At 37.5% G+C, this 18,323-nt stretch overlaps 1 protein-coding gene across 15 annotated transcripts in view; it reads right to left on the minus strand.

Moving 5' to 3' along the window:
* MEF2C (myocyte enhancer factor 2C) overlaps positions 1-18,323 on the minus strand; it is a 130,267-nt gene that overhangs the window by 63,215 nt on the left and 48,729 nt on the right. For all 15 annotated transcript variants that reach the window (XM_075411427.1, XM_075411428.1, XM_075411425.1 and 12 more), the window contains one exon: positions 6,729-6,932. In XM_075411427.1, the coding sequence (XP_075267542.1) occupies positions 6,729-6,932 (204 nt within the window). The remainder of the gene's footprint in view (positions 1-6,728; positions 6,933-18,323) is intronic.

Here is an 18,323-nt window from a genome sequence, read left to right on the forward strand (position 1 = left end):
ACCTATCATTAGCTGAATGTTTTCATTATACACCTTTTTTTTACAGCAAAAACCTTTTTTAACCAGCAATAATACACACACACAAAAGCAAAATTCTGAATTCCACCACCCTATAGGGCTTGGTATTACTTTCTTCCCTACCATCTTAACATTAAGGTCTGTAAACATGTCTCTGCGTGTTGGAAGACACAAAGGGTGTGCAACCTGCAGGGAGAACTTCACGTGTCCGTGAGCTCACTTCTTCCCCTTGGGGGAAAATGCTGCTGCAAATGGGACTCGTCTCTCTTATGATGTTCAGTTTATTCTCCCTCACCGAATACAGGAGGCCACTGGGGAAGGGAAAGTACTCTGCAGATGGTCAATTCATCAGCAGTTACTAGAGCAATGAGAACGTATGACCCTATGCAAAACAAGTTAAAAAGACAATGCTAGATGCTGATTATCTACGAAAAAGAATGCGTAATAGGTAAATTATTTAAAAATCTGACACATTATTGCAAATTACACCTACTTTTTTTTCCACATGACCAACCAGCAACACCATAACAGTGGCCCTACGATAATTCAAGTCTTTTAGAGTAGCTCAGGCTAATTCTTGATGAAGTTTTCAGTATCACTAAAGCAAGAGTTCACCCAATGTGAGTTTCTCCAAACTTGCCCAATTTCAATGAGAAACGAAAGGGAAAAGAGGATGGAGGGATGTCAAGTGTAACGGAAAAGTAATTCCTAACAGGCAGACTGAAGGAGCAGCTGGTGAGACGAGAGACAAAGGAGAGGACAACTTAATGACACTCTCAGGGATGGGAAGATGGAAAAAGAAGTATGCACTCATGTGCAGCTGGCATGAGATTAAAAAGGACGAAATTGAGGATGAGTTGAAGATGAGGACACCCTCATAAATGGTCAAAAGATGGTCCTTGGTACGAGAGGTATAAACTTGGTTGTACGGAAACAGGATTGATGCGTCTTACATGGAGAATCATGTTACTATATCATCACCACCTTATTTTGCTACCTGTTCTTATGCACCATGTCTGAAATACGGCTGTAAATGCTCTGAGGCAGGACATGTTAGTGTGCTTTAAAATAAAGCAAAATTGCAGGAGTGAGTGGAGAGGTGGGTGAAAGGGCATGGTGTGCTTTGTAAATATTCAGGTGAAATAAACCCCACAGAGCAAGACAATGTGTAGCTAAGAAGCCAAACAAGGATAAGGTTCTATTGAAGCTGAAGGATCTGACAGTGTATCGCACAAGCTGACATCTACCTATATGCAAAAGTCTATCTCGAGGACCCTGAACTACTTCAAAGTGTAAAAAATATCAAGAGAAAAAAAGGAGTAGTTGAAGCCAGATGCCACTAAATGATAGAGGCAAAGGCAGATAGCAAGAGAGATATTTCAGAAAAGGAAAAGCACTGAGGTCATGGAAGAGTTTCTTGTAACATAAAAGACAGCTCCAAAGATCAGACACATGTGTGTGCGTGCACGCAAAGTAGCAGTTTTAAGTAGTGAACTTTACAGAATACAGAGAAGACTTGGTGGGTGATCAGCATTGATAACATAGAACCTCAGCAAAGAGAAAAATGGAGGAAGTTTGTGTTGTTCCTCTTTTTTCTCTACTGGTGATTAGCGGTATGGCAGAGGGGAACTGAGGAGGTGGGCATATCTCAGCCAAAAAGCAGAAGATCTGTTTAATGGGATGGATTTGAAACGGCTGACCTAGTAGGAGAAGTTGAGTTAAAGGCAGTGACCACTGAATCAGCAGAGGAATAGCAGCCAGTTGGAGAAAGAGAGACTATAAGAGCAGCAGGGTCAAAGAAACTGATGGATTTGGGGCTTAAAAAGAGCTGAAAGATGTAGTGGTTAGTGATTTGTGGAGGAATGATTTATGCGCATATGGAGCAAGGATCAGTGTGTTTGACTCAGCGTCCGAGAAACAGAATCAAAACCAGGACTTAGTAAAACCTCACTAGAGGTCTGCTAAAGCTGAGGCAGTAGCTGATGCTTTGACCTGAAAGAAGTGACAAGGAAGAAGGGACAGTGAGAGAGAAAACACGCAGCAAGTTTCACCTTAAATCAGCAAAGGCTTGATGGCTTAGCTGAAGAACCACAGCAGATTTCTGTAACGTGGTTAAGGGCTGTAATTACATTTGCAGCCAAGGTGCAAAATATTTCCTTGTATTCCTACTCTGCAATACGGCCCCTACAACCTAAGGGCGATGTCCTTTCTGAGCTCCTAAGCAGCTTACAGCTCCTTGCGGCTTACAGCTCTTTGGCACTGGATTCTCGTTACTCACAGCAGCGTGGCAGTGAAATATCACTGAAATGAGTTGTGTTACATCAGCTCCTGCTCTACGTAAACAATGAGGGGATCTGGCCCCACTTCAAGTAAATGCAAAAAATGCATAATGCACATACTTGTCTGTTGTTAAACTCTGACATTTAATCTTCTCCCCTTCCTCATTGCCACAAGAAAATCATTGGCTAGTCCTATGCAACTGTGCTATGTTAAACTAAAAACTCATAAGGTATTTTTTTTTCTGATAGAACAGATAGGAACTGGATGAATTGACAAACTTCTAAGGACAGATTGGAACTCTAGTTGTACAAACACTACCTCTGTACCAAAGACTGTGTACCAAATGCCACAGGATTTTGTAATGAGAGAAAATGTAATCCCATTTTAAAATAAAGAATTACAAATCCTCTAGTAATTATAGCACAGGATTTTAACTGACAGCTGCTAAATATATTGTTGTTGGTATTTATGTACAGCAGCTGGAAGTTAGCGTAAGGATGAAATGAATCTTTTTTTCCTTAGTGTCGAAGGAACCCTTCACAGGTTCTGCTATCCCTTAAAATAAGTTACTATATCCAGCAACCAATATGCACTTTTTAATTGCAGCAAAACTGAATGAACAACTGTGGTGTGAGCGGTTTGGTGGGTGAGGACATAAAGGCTTCAGTTTTAAGAATCCAGTTAACTCTAAACAGAAGTCTCAGAATGAATGTTTCTTTTGCAGAACTAATTCATATCATAAAATCTCTGCATACATTTTGGTAAGTCTCACAATAATTGTCACACGGTTGCTTGAAATGGATAAACTTGAGGGCTGAATGCAAGTATTTTCTCCTTTATGAGCACACACTGACTTTTAGTTACCTGTGGATATTGTAAGTGTATTTGTTGGGTAATAGCTGAAACACATTCAGCTGGTAGATAATTCTTGTGACCTAAAAAACTCAGATATACCAAACTGCATGCTAATCAACCCCATCTGGAATGAGGCAACAGGAAAAGACCATCTCAGTTATATTTATTACATGTAAATAAAATTACTACGTCTGTAAAGAAAATATAAGCTATTTGTTTAAATCATTAAACCAGAAGAGGTCGAAGAGTAACAGTGACTGAACTTTACAATTCTCTTAATATAAGCCACTCCATTTTACATTGTGACAGACATAATCAGATCATATACCTAGAAGCTGAGTGGGACCGAATTGTTTGATTTACAGTAATACCAGTATTAAAATGAATGTCAAATAATTTTTCTCTTGAAAAACAGTGTAATGTTTGTTAGATGTATGACACTCGGTGTCTTCTGATACTTCAAATAACAAGTTATGGCCTGAAGACTCTCTCCTTCAGAAATGCTAAGTATAATTAATCCCAGTAATTAAACTGAAAACATTTGCGTAATGAAATTAACAGCTTTAGCCAGACCTACATGAAAAGTCATGTAATTTTTCCATTTCAATAGCCACGGTTTAACTTAAAAGTAATTAAGTACATATTAGAGACCTACTTTTTTGATTTTCTTTGACTATAAATTGTTCAGAGAAGTTATACCACATTCTTATGACTGATAACCTGCTTCTTACACAACTAAAAAGTAGGTAAATAGTTAATATTATGCTGAATGTGAACAGAAATTGGATTCTAAATTAAAGACCTTTACAGACTTCACAGTTATATTTCAAATTAGCATAAGTCTACCTAAAAAAAGTTTTCTTTCTCTAATACTGTGCAGAAATCTGTGAGCGCAGCTATGCCCTTTTCTTTTGCTGAAATATAGTTATTGAACAGTCATTTAGTAGAAAATTATCAGATTTAATAATACTGTCTGATTCCCAGCTGCTGTTGATTGCTCTGGAAGAACAAGATTAAAAACTGGTAAGTGTGAAATCTAGCTGTCTGAAAGCGAAAAGAAATGAACTCCTTACAAGGAAAATATGTGTAATGTAGTCAGTTTAACTGATCAATTTAAATATTTAAATGTGTGGCAGATTTATATCCTGTACCTAAAAATATATCCAAACTACACTGAAAGTCAAGCCATTTCTCAGACTGCATACTTCCATGGGCTCTATTCCTCTATTGTACTCGCAAATGTGATGTTAATTATCAAGTAAAGGCATGATAATACGAAACCCTTGTTCAAAACCTCCACCTGGCACAAGTACTCCTTTGATCCTGAAACAGTACTGGCACTGGTGTGTCTTAAGTATTTTGCATTACAGGCAGAACATGAAAACCTAACAGCAAAATGATCAAAATGACTGAATTCAGAGCTGACAGAACATACAGAAAAACTGCAAGCATGCACTTCGTTTAGCCTTTTCTCCTGACTAACTGATTACTCAATTTAAATAATGCTTATTTCAATTATCTTCTTCTATTTGGCTCCTATTAGAGGAGTGAAAAGGGACGTCCACCATATCTTGGGTAGAGGCAGAAAATTACATGTCTGCATGCAAAATTGCCTGTCAGCCTATCCAAACTAGCCTGCTATTTTTGCAGGAAGGGGATGTTGCTGGTGCAGAGCATTTTCTGAAAATTTTAAAGTTATAACAAAATACACATTATTTTAAATTCTACATTTTCCATCCATTTTCTTGAAAAACTGTAGCCCTTATGATCAAAAGTATTCACTCACTGTGAAGCAAGCAATGAATCCCTAACTACTGGCTATTCACCTATTCCCACAAGAAAGCCTGCAGGAAGAAGTAAAGTTGTCACAGGAAACTTTTCCTGCTAAGAATATTCTGGCTTTACGCCACTAAAAGAGGACAGGGCATTATTTTGGGGACAGAATCTGAATTCTGCTGGACAGGACATGGGCTGAACAGAGCTGGGTGACAGGAAAGGTTTCATGTCTGTATAGGAGATTTGGAGTAAGAGGAAAAGAGATGATGGAGAGGAGGAAGAAATTATGTACTTTCCTCTTAGCCCTAACTCACATCAATTTTTCTTCCGCTGTCAGAACCTCATCCTCTCCTAATGGTGGAGAAAATCTGCTGGGAGATCATGAAGGAAGCAAAACAGTATGATCCTATATGTTGACATAAGGGTAGACAGAAAAGTGATATATATTCCTGCGTTGCAGTCTTTGCCAGTCTACGGTAGTGTGACTGTGACATCTTGTAACAAGTGTAGCAATGTCTATTACACCGTATTTTTTCTCCATCAAAAACATTTTATATATAATTCACACGCTTACTTTCTTCCATTGCTAGTCTCAAATACACGACTAACCAAGACGAAGATTCCAAAAGCACCGAAGCCGCATTTTAGACAACATCCAGATTATTTAAAATTCTGAAACTAACACTTCTAGAAAGATCTGAAGAAACCTAAGTGTATAGGTCAATGTATTCAATAAAATTTATGAATAAATTTTCACTGATCTTTAAGGCAGGACCTTATCCTTCCAATACTTTTTTTAAGTGATACCGTTAGATGCCTGTATCACTTAGGTGCTTTGAAAACAGGAGCTGCGTAAGCTACATAACCAGTTTTTTAGGTATCACTCTGAGCGTTTTGCTGTTACAACAAAATCATTGAAAGCTTCATCTGTTTTGCATGGCTTGAATTCTAATGTGATTGTAAAGTAAACTGACTTTTCTGCAAATATTAGAAGCTTCAAATTGAAAATTGTAAATTTTAATCAATAATTTTCAGTAATTGTAAATACATCTTGCCCTATATAATTTGTTTAAAAAAGTAATTATATGGTGTCTCTAGCATTCTGATAGCATTGCTTTGATACAGTTAATATTATACTACGGTGACAGCATTCTGTGTGAGGTTGCTGAAACATTTGTTACTGTGCAGCTTGTAAGTAAACTTATCTGGCATTTTATGAAACCCCCTTCCTGTGCAAATAACCAAAAAGCTAAACAAGTCATTCGAACGCCGTGATTAAATGCACGGCATTCAAATATCTTCTTTAGTGCACTGCACTTAAAGCAGCGATTCTAAATCTTTTTCTTCCATATCTTTAACAATGTATTTTTTAGTTCTTCCTGGGTGGAGGACATCACGAATTTTGGAGTGAGGAGTCTAGGCACACAGTGTTTTCTGGAGATCATGTCACCAGGAGCGACTAGGAGACCAGAAGAGATTCAGCTGGGAGGCAGCGGCCAAGGGGTGGAGAGGACTAACGGGACAAAGGGACAAAGCTGCACAGAAAGCTTGACGACAAGGAGCTGGACACCCCATAAAAAGGATAAAACCTAGAGCTCACAAAATACTGGATTACCTCCAGTCTCTGCTGCACTACTTCCAACCCCCAAACACACACTTTGTTGTCCCTGTTCTGCTCTCCTGCCTGTGTCACCTCCTGGGTACATTCTGCGACCCCTGAGAGCTCAGGGCCTCTTGCTTGAGTACCCCCGTCTCAGAGCGAAGTGAAAAAATAATCCTCACAGAACACAAAATCTTACCTCGACAATATCCGAATTCGTTCGACTCTCATGCGGCTCGTTGTACTCGGTATATTTCAGCAACACTTTGTCCATATCAGTGCTGGCATACTGGAACAATTTGTTGGTGCTGTTGAAGATGATCAGAGCAATCTCACAGTCACACAGAACACTCAGCTCATAAGCCTTCTTCATTAAACCAAATTTCCTCTTCGTAAATGTCACCTGGAAAGAAAGAAAGAAAAAAAAATCCTTCAAAAATCCCCATGCTGGTCTTTGTAGTCCCTCTGCTATTTTGGAAATGGGATATGTGATTTCTGTAGTCTTGGAATTGAGCAGGTTCAGAAGGCAAATGCATAAATATAAATACAGTTCCAAAACAGAATATATGTGTGCATTACATAAGTGAGGAAATACACCTACCCCTCACTGCACAAAACCGGAGGTACAGGTAAAGAGCACAGGACATTTTCATTAAGTAGCTCTATGAAGTGTTGATACTGCACCCTTCCCTGTGACTTTTTAATTCTAAAACTCTTTACCCCATGTACATTTTTCCCATCAATATTTTAAAACTGCACCTCAGATTTGCAGCTGTAAATAGTTAGAACACGGGCAGTCAATTCTTATTTTTGATAGTGAATGATTTTGAGTCCATGGCTCCCAACTCCTGCCAGATTTTTAGCAAAGAAATAATTTCATATGGCATTTAAGTTGTGTAAAAGAGATACACTGTTCATACAACAGACTCAAAATTGTTTTGAAGGAACGTCTAGAGTTAAAAATTCAAATGCTTCTGTGAGAAATGAGAATTGTAAAGCATAAATGAAGAACAAACAATAGCTGGCCAGCAACAAACACCACCTTTGAAACAAGGTCTTTTCTAAACACAGACGTAGCATACTTTATTTAATTTCAAATCAGATAATTAGGAATACGAACTGCTGTCTTTTAGTACAAAGAGCTTTCGGTCATATTATACAGGAAGAAACAGGGATGTGCTTATAAGTTCTCAGTAGGCCAGCTAATGCTCTGACATCATGCAAAACCTAGGCAGTACGAAAAATTTCGCTACTCTGTAAAAAAAACATAATTTTCCACAGGGACTGTTTTCACAATGAAAGACCTGCACATCAAATAAATGCCTTTTTTTTTTTCTCTCTCCTTTTCTGCACTAGCTTAGAAGTTCCAGTAAGAAATGTGACTCAGAACAAGAAACTACCATGAGCTGTTTAAGCTAATCATATGGTTGAATTTTTCTCCTTCTGTTTTTTTGTACATGTGATTTCCACTAAGTGCATACAATGAATGTGATTTTTTTTTCATCTATCATTTGCTCTAATAATTTTTAATGACAAGAATTTTTAAGATGAAAATACGATTTTTGTAAGCCTATTAATCAAATTTAACACGCAGTCAAGGTATTTGATATGTCAAGGACAGGCACGCAACCACGTTTATAGGTCTGCCTAATCCTGCACTTGTTGTTCCTTAACACCCGTAAGCAGCAGCACCTCTGCACTTCAGCGCTGAGGCAAGAAGATGCGTCTGTGCACGGTTCATGTGGCTGCTGTTTTATCTTTGCCACCCTTCTAATGCAAGTTAATGCTAACTGCGACCCCGGACTACCTTAAAATCCCAGCGCGTCAGGCCATGGAAAACGTGACCTTTAAGTATTGCTAATCCCTATTTGCTGGTCCATATCAGAAAGATGAGCTCTATGCCAATACTATGAGCATTTATTCTCCCAAATGTATACTGAATGTCATTCCTCTTATTGTCATTTCAATCTCTTTAGCTTCTGTCAACGTACCGTTAAGAAAAGATGGATTGCCATTACATACAATTATTCAAGCATTTTAAAAACATGCTTTCCACAGCACTGGTCTCAAGTATGCATGATTGATAGTAAGTTCTTTCTAAGTTTCTCTGTCTCAATGCCTTTTGATACTTGGGATGAATAATGAGATAGGCAACAAAACTTCATTGAAATTCTGAAAAAAACCCTAGTCTTTCAAATACTCCTTTAATGTTTTCCCTGATTACAGAAAATTGCAATGCATTTGTTGAAATATGTATATATATATAAAAACACGTTTTAGAAAAAGCTAAACATACAGAAAATAAAATGTACTAACTCAACATATTTTTGTGCATCTAAAATGCCTTTCAATCAACTTTTTGACCACAGTGCTGTAGGTGGAGTGTCTCTGTACAGTATGGTTTCTGTTGCACAGAAACCTCAAAATTTAGCAAGTTACAGCTTCTTACCATGAAAGTACACTCCAGTACAGAAATATCTTTAAAGCCACTGTTTGTGTTTACTGTTAGGTGCTCCTGAACATTTAGAATAACCACACAGCTGTGCTGCGTAGCACACACTTATTTCATAATACTTATAACCAGAATGATACTGGTTAGAGTTCCTTTTTGTGGAAAGTGAAAAAAAGAACAACAAATCAGCTAGATTTTTTTAAAATATTTATTTAAAATATAATCTTAATTGCTCTGAAATTGACTTGTTTTTAACTCCTTGATTTTTGTAACATTTTCTAAATCTATTACACAATGTTTCCTGCCACTGCTGATAAATGTCTAAAACCCAGCTTTATCTACTACTGTTTCTATGGTGATCTGGAATACCACTTTTCTTTTACAATATGCCATTCATTGTGGCTTATCTTTACATATAAATATTACATAAATATTTCTGAATTTATCATGCTTCTACAACAGTTTATAGTAGGGGTGAACTTGTATTTTTACATGTATAGCGAAAGGTCAGTAACTTCAGAAAAGATTAAGAATACTCTTCAAGCAATTTAAAAATAAATGATCTTTTTTCTTACTTTCTTCTATGTGGCTACATAAGGAAGACAAATTTATATCTTTTCCACATGCTAAAATTTTTTTGTGAGCAATATAACTAGACAGCATGTTTATTACTGAAGTTTTTTTGAGTCTTACTTTGCTAACCATTTGTTATGTTAACCATACTCACCCAAAACTAAAAATATCTAACAAACTTTGTTTAAGGTAACAGAAAACATTCTAGGATTGCAGAAATTTTTCTGAGTGGTAAAAATGAGCATAACTTGTTTAAAACATTTGGTCTCTTTTGTCTAGATGCAAGGCAGTGCAACCTACAGTTAAAGGGCTCTGACTGCACTTGAACTGACTTAGTGCTGAGAATGAACAAGACACACACAATCCGCATGAATGCAAGCTTTTGGGTATCTGTAGCTACAGCACCAAAATTCCAGGTGGTCACACAGTCTTATTATCACATACTCCGTTCAAAGCTCTCAGTCGTGATAGCGTCATATAACAACGGGCAATGTTACTCTGCCATTTGACATAAAGAATACCGGCGAGACTGAAAGAAAACACACATGCAGTGAGACAATTCACCAACATCTTTAGAAAAGGACATCCAAAAAAACTGCATGCATTTTAATATCTGTTTTATATTTAACTTTTTTCCAGCAGCAAGAATGATATCGCTCCATGTTCTTTCCTGACAATATTAGTCAAGATATGATTAATTATCCCTGCTGTCTAAACCACTACTAATTTGTAGGTATTTTTCAGTTCACAATTTTTCTCCTTTTTAGGAGAATGATAGGCAATTTAGAAAGTCTTTTTCTTTTTGGGATATAGTATTTTATAAGAACAAGTATGAGAATTGGGGAGAATAAACGTGGAGTGGAGGGAGGAAGTGGAACAGTTAAGAGGCCAGCATTCGACTGTCTTTAAAACCTTTCTCAGCCTGTGTATGTGAAAAACAGGGTTTGAAACACCGGCACAGTTTCTATATACTGTTACGAGGTGCTTTTATGCACAGTTTTCTAGGCATTGCAAAAAAAGCTGTGTACAAGGGAGTACTACTTTTACCCCTGAAACATACCAAAAAATAACATAATTCCACCCCTTCATATTAACTAAAAACCCACTAGCCTATTACTATTTGTCTTAGCACTATTTTTATTTCACTTATTTAAAGTTTTTTTTTAATAATTTAAGAGCCAAACTGCCTTCATAGCAGGAATGGCAGTACCGAGAAGGTAAGTTACTGAAGCATTTTTGCACATGAAGAAGTATAAATGCTGATGACTTTATATGTTGTGAGCAAATCAGATACTGCTTTGAAGTGTTGAGAAAACAAAAAAAAACCCCGACAGTGAAGTAGCCAGCTTCCAACTTCCTTGATATAAATCAAGGCGAGCTTTTTATGCATTTTGGATGAAATTCTGACTACAGGTGAAACCCACTGGATGTGCTAAAGGAAAGGCATTGACAAAAGAGGATTGTTAAAATGACTTTTTTCCACTTCAGCTCTGGCTCTTCTTCAATACCATGGAAACACCTCTCCACTAGCTCTTCACACATAAAGCTGCAAGTGTCTTCTGAGAGATGGTTCACGGACCAGTCATTGCAATGTCTGCGAGTGGGGCTGTAGGCAGCCTGAATTCAAGCGTGCGTACCACAGACTGCTACGTCTTCCATTTAGAGGGTAATTTGGGCCAGAGCCAGACCTTCTTGTTCAATTGCGAGTAAGTAAAACTCAGAGTAAATAAACTACAAGGTAACGTTGCTTGTTGGAAGTACAAATTGTTTCATGTGTCGAAATTCAAATTTAAGTGTATATGTGTGTAAATGCCAATAGTGGCCACTAGTAATAGTCTTTATTTAGCTGAATTTGTAATAACAATTATAGCCTTCTCATAGATGTTAATACGTCCGTGGAGGAACAGAAGCAGCCATAAATACTCCCATTTAATGAATACAGCCTTCAGGATACATTATTTACCTTTGTCGCAATGTAGTCTTTGCTTCTTTATGTTTTTTGGTGGCAATTTATTTGGGATTCTTTTCTTTTCTTTTCTTTTCTTTTCTTTTCTTTTCTTTTCTTTTCTTTTCTTTTCTTTTCTTTTCTTTTCTTTTCTTTTCTTTTCTTTTCTTTTCTTTTCTTTTCTTTTCTTTTCTTTTCTTTTCTTTTCTTTTCTTTTCTTTTCTTTTCTCTTCTTTTCTTTTCTCTTCTCTTCTCTTCTTTTCTTTTCTTTTCTTTTCTTTTCTTTTCTTTTCTTTTCTTTTCTTTTCTTTTCTTTTCTTTTCTTTTCTTTTCTTTTCTTTTCTTTTCTTTTCTTTTCTTTTCTTTTCTTTTCTTTTCTTTTCTTTTCTTTTCTTTTCTTTTCTTTTCTTTTCTTTTCTTTTCTTTTCGTTCAATCTAGTGTAGTTTAGTTTTTGCTTCAGGTTCGTCTAGTGCTTTTTCTGACATCTCACACACTCCAAGAGGCTGAGCCATAACAGCACTCCATATTTGTTGCTAACAGTCACAGCATATGCGCTAACATTTTATGCTTTCAAAGTAGCAGTCCTGTGATCTTTCAAGCAATTCAGTCCAGCCAGTGGCAAAACATTAGTGTTCCCCTTACTTCTTCCTATCCTGATTATAAAGATATATAGCTGCTGACATAGGAAAATGAGAGAAACGGGGAAGTTGCACGTAATCCTTCTCATATACATTTCCTGCCATAAAATATGTATGAGTGACTAGTGAAAATCAGGTACCACTGATGCACAGAAGTATCTCATACAGACACTGCCTGGTCAAGAAGAAATATTGTTCTGTCTTTCCTTACTTCATGTGGAATTTCTAAACCTCTTGGCACAGGGACTACAACAAGCATGGTAGGTACGATGTGTGTGAGAAACAGAAGGTACTACATGAGCAATCTACCTAACCCCGACTGTAAAAAAGTCAAATTTGTCACATGAAAACAAAGGAGCTCTTGACTAAAATGTCACTGCCAGGCTCCTAATCCTGTCATATGTTGAAACCCCAAGTAACCACTGGAGAGGCAAGAGCTCTTGTCATATTCTCTCTTCCCCTTCCTCCTGTTTGCTTTTGTTTAGATCCGTTTGTCTTATGAAGAGGCCTGGCTGCCTGGATATCTTTACAGCAACCCTCAGTGGGACTGAGCAGCAGCACCAGTGCGGGATTCACTGTAGACAAACATTCCTTTATGCAATAACTGGGCATGCCATATTAAATGAAAGACCCTTTAAAGAGCAGCGAAGGATCTTCAGCAGCCTGCTTCCATGTTCTTATAACCCTCCAGCATAATTTACAGGGATGAGACAGCAGTGATTTATGCTGGTAAAAGAGCTACTGTCCCTCAAAGCCTCAAGCATATTGAGCTACAACTTGCTCAATAGTCCAGATAAAGAGGAGTTCTTAGCAGGACGCCCTAGAATTATAGCTATAACAAATAAAATGTTCATGATCATTCCGTAGAAAAAGGAAGGTTTTGTACTTGTGTGTTATGTCCCATTTTTAGCATATTAGTACATAAATAACAGATCAAATAAATAAAAGTGATATTACTCAGTCTGCCCAAATCTGACACATGATGGTGGATCTCCCATGCAAATTTTTTCTTTGTATGTAAAGAGAGGAGGGATAACTGGAAGACGTGTTAATTAACAGATGATACAGCAACTCAGAAATTAGTAGGTTAGGCAGTTTCAATACGCTTCCCATTTTTATTTACAGATTAAGATCTAAAACCAGACAGGGGTGCAAGAATAATAATGGTTAATCTCTGATACTTCATTTCCTTTTGTTGAATCACAAAGAGAAGATTAAGTCCATTATATATAGATATACAGATAGGTATGTATTTTAAGCAAAAAACATAATCTCTGTCAAAAACACAGTAGCTAATACAATATACAACAAAGCTGACTTCTTTTTTTTGGTATGCTGTCACCAGTTCTGGCAGGTACAAATAGATGTTTAGGGTAAAAAACATGTTTACTAGTTCTGTGCTGCTAAAATGTTCGTAAGGTAAAGGTCAAAGAATATTTCATTCCCTGCTGAGCAAATGGTCAGGAAGCACATTTGTCTGCATTTCCTGTCATAACAGGAAGAGTGTAACTTCTTCCTCTCCACAATGGCTTCAGTTCTGCTTCCCACCTCCAGCTCTTTCCCCCCCAGGGCCTTCCAAACCATTCCTTGCAAGACAGCGAGGCTGCGCCTGTGTCTGCACTGGTATTCAGCTCTGCTGTGTTGGCAGATGCCTCACTCACTACTGCACGCTCTTTACTTAGGCTTCTTGCTCACACTTCAAATTAGAAGTAATTTGACCTAAATATTTACCTTATGCTAATTCACTCTAAATTATGCTCAGAACACAGATTTGTAACACAAGCACACTTAACCTTAAATATAATACATTCTAGAAATTCACGGTTTAGTTCCGCAGCTCTCTTGAAACTTTACTTCTCAGGTAGTCTGGCATAAAGTGAAAAGTGCTGCCAGCATTGTACAGATCACTACAATTTAGGAGTCTCGAAAACTTGGGGTGTATTATTTGCTTACAGAAACCTAACTTTACTTCCGAAAAAGTCAGGACCAAGGCCTAACTGTAATGCTATATTCCAAGCGTATGTCTTATTGGGTGCAATTTAATGTAAGCAAGAGAAGGAATTCAAATAGATAAAAGATAAAAAGCATGTGATGTTGAAGACAAAGGTTCATGTCTTGAACAGAATGATGCTTAGTCGCATAGCTAAGCGGTTATGCTTTCATTATGAAAACATTTCCCTTGGGGGAAAATATCATAAAATCTCAGATCTCAGATAAAATGAAGACACCTCATGAGAGAAGACAGAAAATATTAGGGAACTGGTGGGAAAAAAAGTTATCTAACTTATGCTTATGTTAGCAGTCATATGTGAGGCTCTTCTCTCTTTCTACATGGGAGTTTCTGATTCAGCCGATAGTCTCTTACTCTTTGCTCTTAAATAGAGCTGAAACACAGACAAAAATAGACACACGAGCCTGAAATTAGTTCTGAAACTAGCAGCATTAGGTATCGAAGTCAGTGGAACAAATCTAGGTCTTCCTGCAAACGGTCATTTCCCTCCAGGATATTCTTCCCCTGCCCCATAACCTCACTTTACTTATCTGCTTTAATTTGTTCCCTATTGAGCTGATAACTGCAGTAAGTCTTGGTTTGTAGCTGTATAGATTTGCTGGAATCAAAGAATGATAAAAAGTCTATGTGTGAAGAAGTTAAAACAGCAAGTGTTTGTTACTGCCGTACCCCAAAGAATTACACAGGCATGATACTTTGAAAATGGTGTCTTACTGTTTCAGCACCTTAATATTGAAGCATACACTTTGTACGTTATTTAATAACACTTAAGCTCCCAGCAGCTCATTACAAACTGAAAGAGATATTTTAAACATTATGCAGAATCATTAGCTAAGCTCAACTCAGTTTTAACTGTGACTCTGACAACAGCATGCTTCACAAGCAGCAAAACAAAATGCAGAACTAATGAACAGGACGATCAGGGGGACAAAGAATGGTGGGTCGCCATATAAGACTAGGTATTTCTTCATACTAGCTAGAATAACCAGTGAATTAAAAGCAAAACGGTGTTCCAGACCTGATACCAGAATGTCATTGGGTCAATATGCCCTCTTTCCTGGGTCAATGTACCTCTGGATTTAGCTCACAGACCATGGATTTAATGAGATATTTTGTAAGTGACCTTGTATAACAGTAATACAATATCATTTACGTCACTGCACCTATTTATTTTAGGCCTGGGCAGGCCTGCCTGGACTGCTGCAAAGCGAGTTTCAGATTGTCCCACTCTACAGCAGACCATAAAAGGCCCTCATTAAAACTAACTAAATATTTCAAACTGATAGAAAACAAGTAGAAAAAATACAAGGACTTTTCTGAGGTGGGTGAATGCAATTTTTCCTTCATGTGTTGACCATGACAGAGCTAGCTGAGTCGTTTCTCTCAGTTAAGACAACACATGAAAATAAAGTTCACTCACGTTTTCGCAACTGCCCTTCCTCTTTTCTTTTTTTTTTTTTTTAAAACAACCCAGAATTCTTCACAGCAGCCTTCTCCAATCTGCCCAATGGAAATTTCTGCACCCAGAACCTGTAGCAGTCAGGAGCTTGCGACATTGGATGTCAGTGCTAATATTTTTGGCTATCGGTTCTGTCGGTGGTGCAACCGATATCGCGTATGTATTCTGCTTGAATGGGCTGCTGACAAGGCTACCACAACCTCGCGAGCAACACTACCAGAGATCCACTCCACATTTATGAAGACTGCATCATCCAGTGTCGCTACAATAAAAAGAAAGTCTCTGGTCACATTGGCTGCTTGTAACAGGATTCTCTTGAGAGTTTTCAATTCCATTTCTTATCATGATGGTAACTAAACTACACAAATAAATACACACTTACTTTAGCCCTGGAATTTATTCATACTCCTTCTCCCTGTGGCCAAAAGCAGAGTTGAAGGGAATTTTTCAGGTGGGCTTTTCTGAAACTTTCACAACCGAAGAGAATTTGTGATCACTCACAGATGATTCAAGCATCCTTGACACCTTTGCCACCACACGGTAACTATGAGGGCTGGCAAAACACAGCCAACCAGCAGCCCACATGAAACAACATTAAATTAATAGCTCCTCCTAGTTAAAATCCTGGATTCTGCACTCACTGAAGTCAATGACAGAGCTCTTATGCAGTCCAGGGTAAAATGACTGGGCCTCTAATATCTAGGTTGCAGTAGTTTTCTTTGAATTTACCCCAAATGTCAAAGTTTCAAATGATTTTGGGGAAAGTGCAGATCATATCCTTATATTGCACATTTCTATGAGATCTGCAGCCAGATGTCTGACTCTGGACAGTTTCAGCTCACATTTGTTAACAGCATGGCCATTAAAACACAGTGAGCAAGTCCAACCAAGTGGACTTGCTGAGAAGAAGTCCTCTGGAAGGAAGGTCAGCACTGCTTTCGGCCTTCCCAATCCACTCATACAAGCACTTTGAACAGCAGGGGAGTCTGCTACCACAGCAGACAATACAGTGGAAGAAAACAGCTGTCAGACTGATAGAACAAGTACTCCACTCAATGGTTAACATAAACAGCTAATCAGAACACCGGGCAAATAAATGGAAAAGCAAGGACAGAAATCACCTTCCACAGGTGTTGTAACAGCTTAAACCCCTTTGCAAAAACTCAGTAATCCAAACAGATTCACCCTTGCGCTGGGAGAGGGCAGAATTAAACTGTTGCATATCCCCTCGTTCGATATGTGTTCCACCTATTTTCTCCTGCATGTGCTGTCCTGCAGAGAATTTATGGGCTTGAAAACAGCTGAGGATGCACTACTCATGTATATCATATTCCCATCCAACATGCCTTCTGTTGTGAAACCATACTGAGTTTGAATCTAAGCAACAACAAGGCAGTTTCAACTCAACAGATTTGCTGCTGTTCTTGCAAACATCATGAGATAGTAAGAAAGAAAAGAAAACAGTCTCCGTCCATCCCATGGTAAACGGAGCAGCAAATAAGCTTCGTGGAATCATGCTTCAGCTAGTACCTTGATTTTGTTAACTGAAAACTTATAACCTTCTTTTTTGCCGGTGCAACATTTTAATATTTTCTGTGCATTCAAATGTGTTTATATCATCAAATAAAAAAATATTACTGCAATAGAAACCAGTTACTATTTTAAGATCACAGGAAGTGTGTAAATTAGAAAACAAATAAACTGATGCAGCTTCACTGAAGCAGCAATAGCTCACGGAAAGGCTTGTGAAAGAGTACATCTTGTACAAAAGCTTTAAAGATCAATCAGCTATTAGTGAAACTCCAGTTGTATTTGATCACATATATATCACTACAGCTAAAAAGCTTGATCCCATGGTCCAAGTGAATCAATGGAAATCTTTTCATTGGCTTCCCTGAGCTTTAAATCAGGGCACTAAATGCAAAGGGGATGAAACCAGAAGAATCACTTTCTAAATTATGCTTCAATATGTTAGTGGAGATGAGAAGCAGAATCATACCAACTATACCATGTGGAGGGTAAAGTAATGTAATACTATACCTTCAGCCTTTCAGCAACTAAAGCAACATGATGGATATTATCAAATGCTAGCAAGATAAACACTTTCTGCACTAACCCTACAGTTGTTAGTATTCTAGTGCTGTAATTTTATTCGTAATTAAAGCTGGTGCTGGAAGTCTTGAAATTCTACTGTGAATGACTCAAAAGACTACCTGTCTTCATTTTTTTCAAGTAAATTTAGCCTCTTCAACAAACTGAGGATTAAGTTCTCCATAAACCCTATATTTGAGTAAGCAAGCTGACAATGAAGATATTGTATGAACTAATGTTACTAGTGGCAACATATTGTAGTATGATTTACAAAATAATTCAAATTCACTTCAAAAACAAACCTTAGTAATATGGGAAAGTTCCAAACAACCAGTGTCTTAATGTTTAATGAGAAATTCAGTTCAGTATTTCAAATCCAATTTCAATTCCAAGCTATTAACCAATTAAAATAAATATGGTGATGGTTTTATATTGATAGAGTTACTGCTTTTTGGCTTGGCCCACAGCAATAGGAATCCTTTAGGAAAAACACAAAATGTATCCATCATAACATAATTTTGCTTTCATACATGATTTTCTGCCATGGAGAACACAAGTGACTACTAACACTACAAATTTTAAAAATTCTTGGAAAGCATTTTTAAAGATTATCATTTGTTATGC

Source organism: Opisthocomus hoazin, chromosome Z, assembly GCF_030867145.1.
Source record: "Opisthocomus hoazin isolate bOpiHoa1 chromosome Z, bOpiHoa1.hap1, whole genome shotgun sequence".
Classification (NCBI taxonomy): domain Eukaryota; kingdom Metazoa; phylum Chordata; class Aves; order Opisthocomiformes; family Opisthocomidae; genus Opisthocomus; species Opisthocomus hoazin.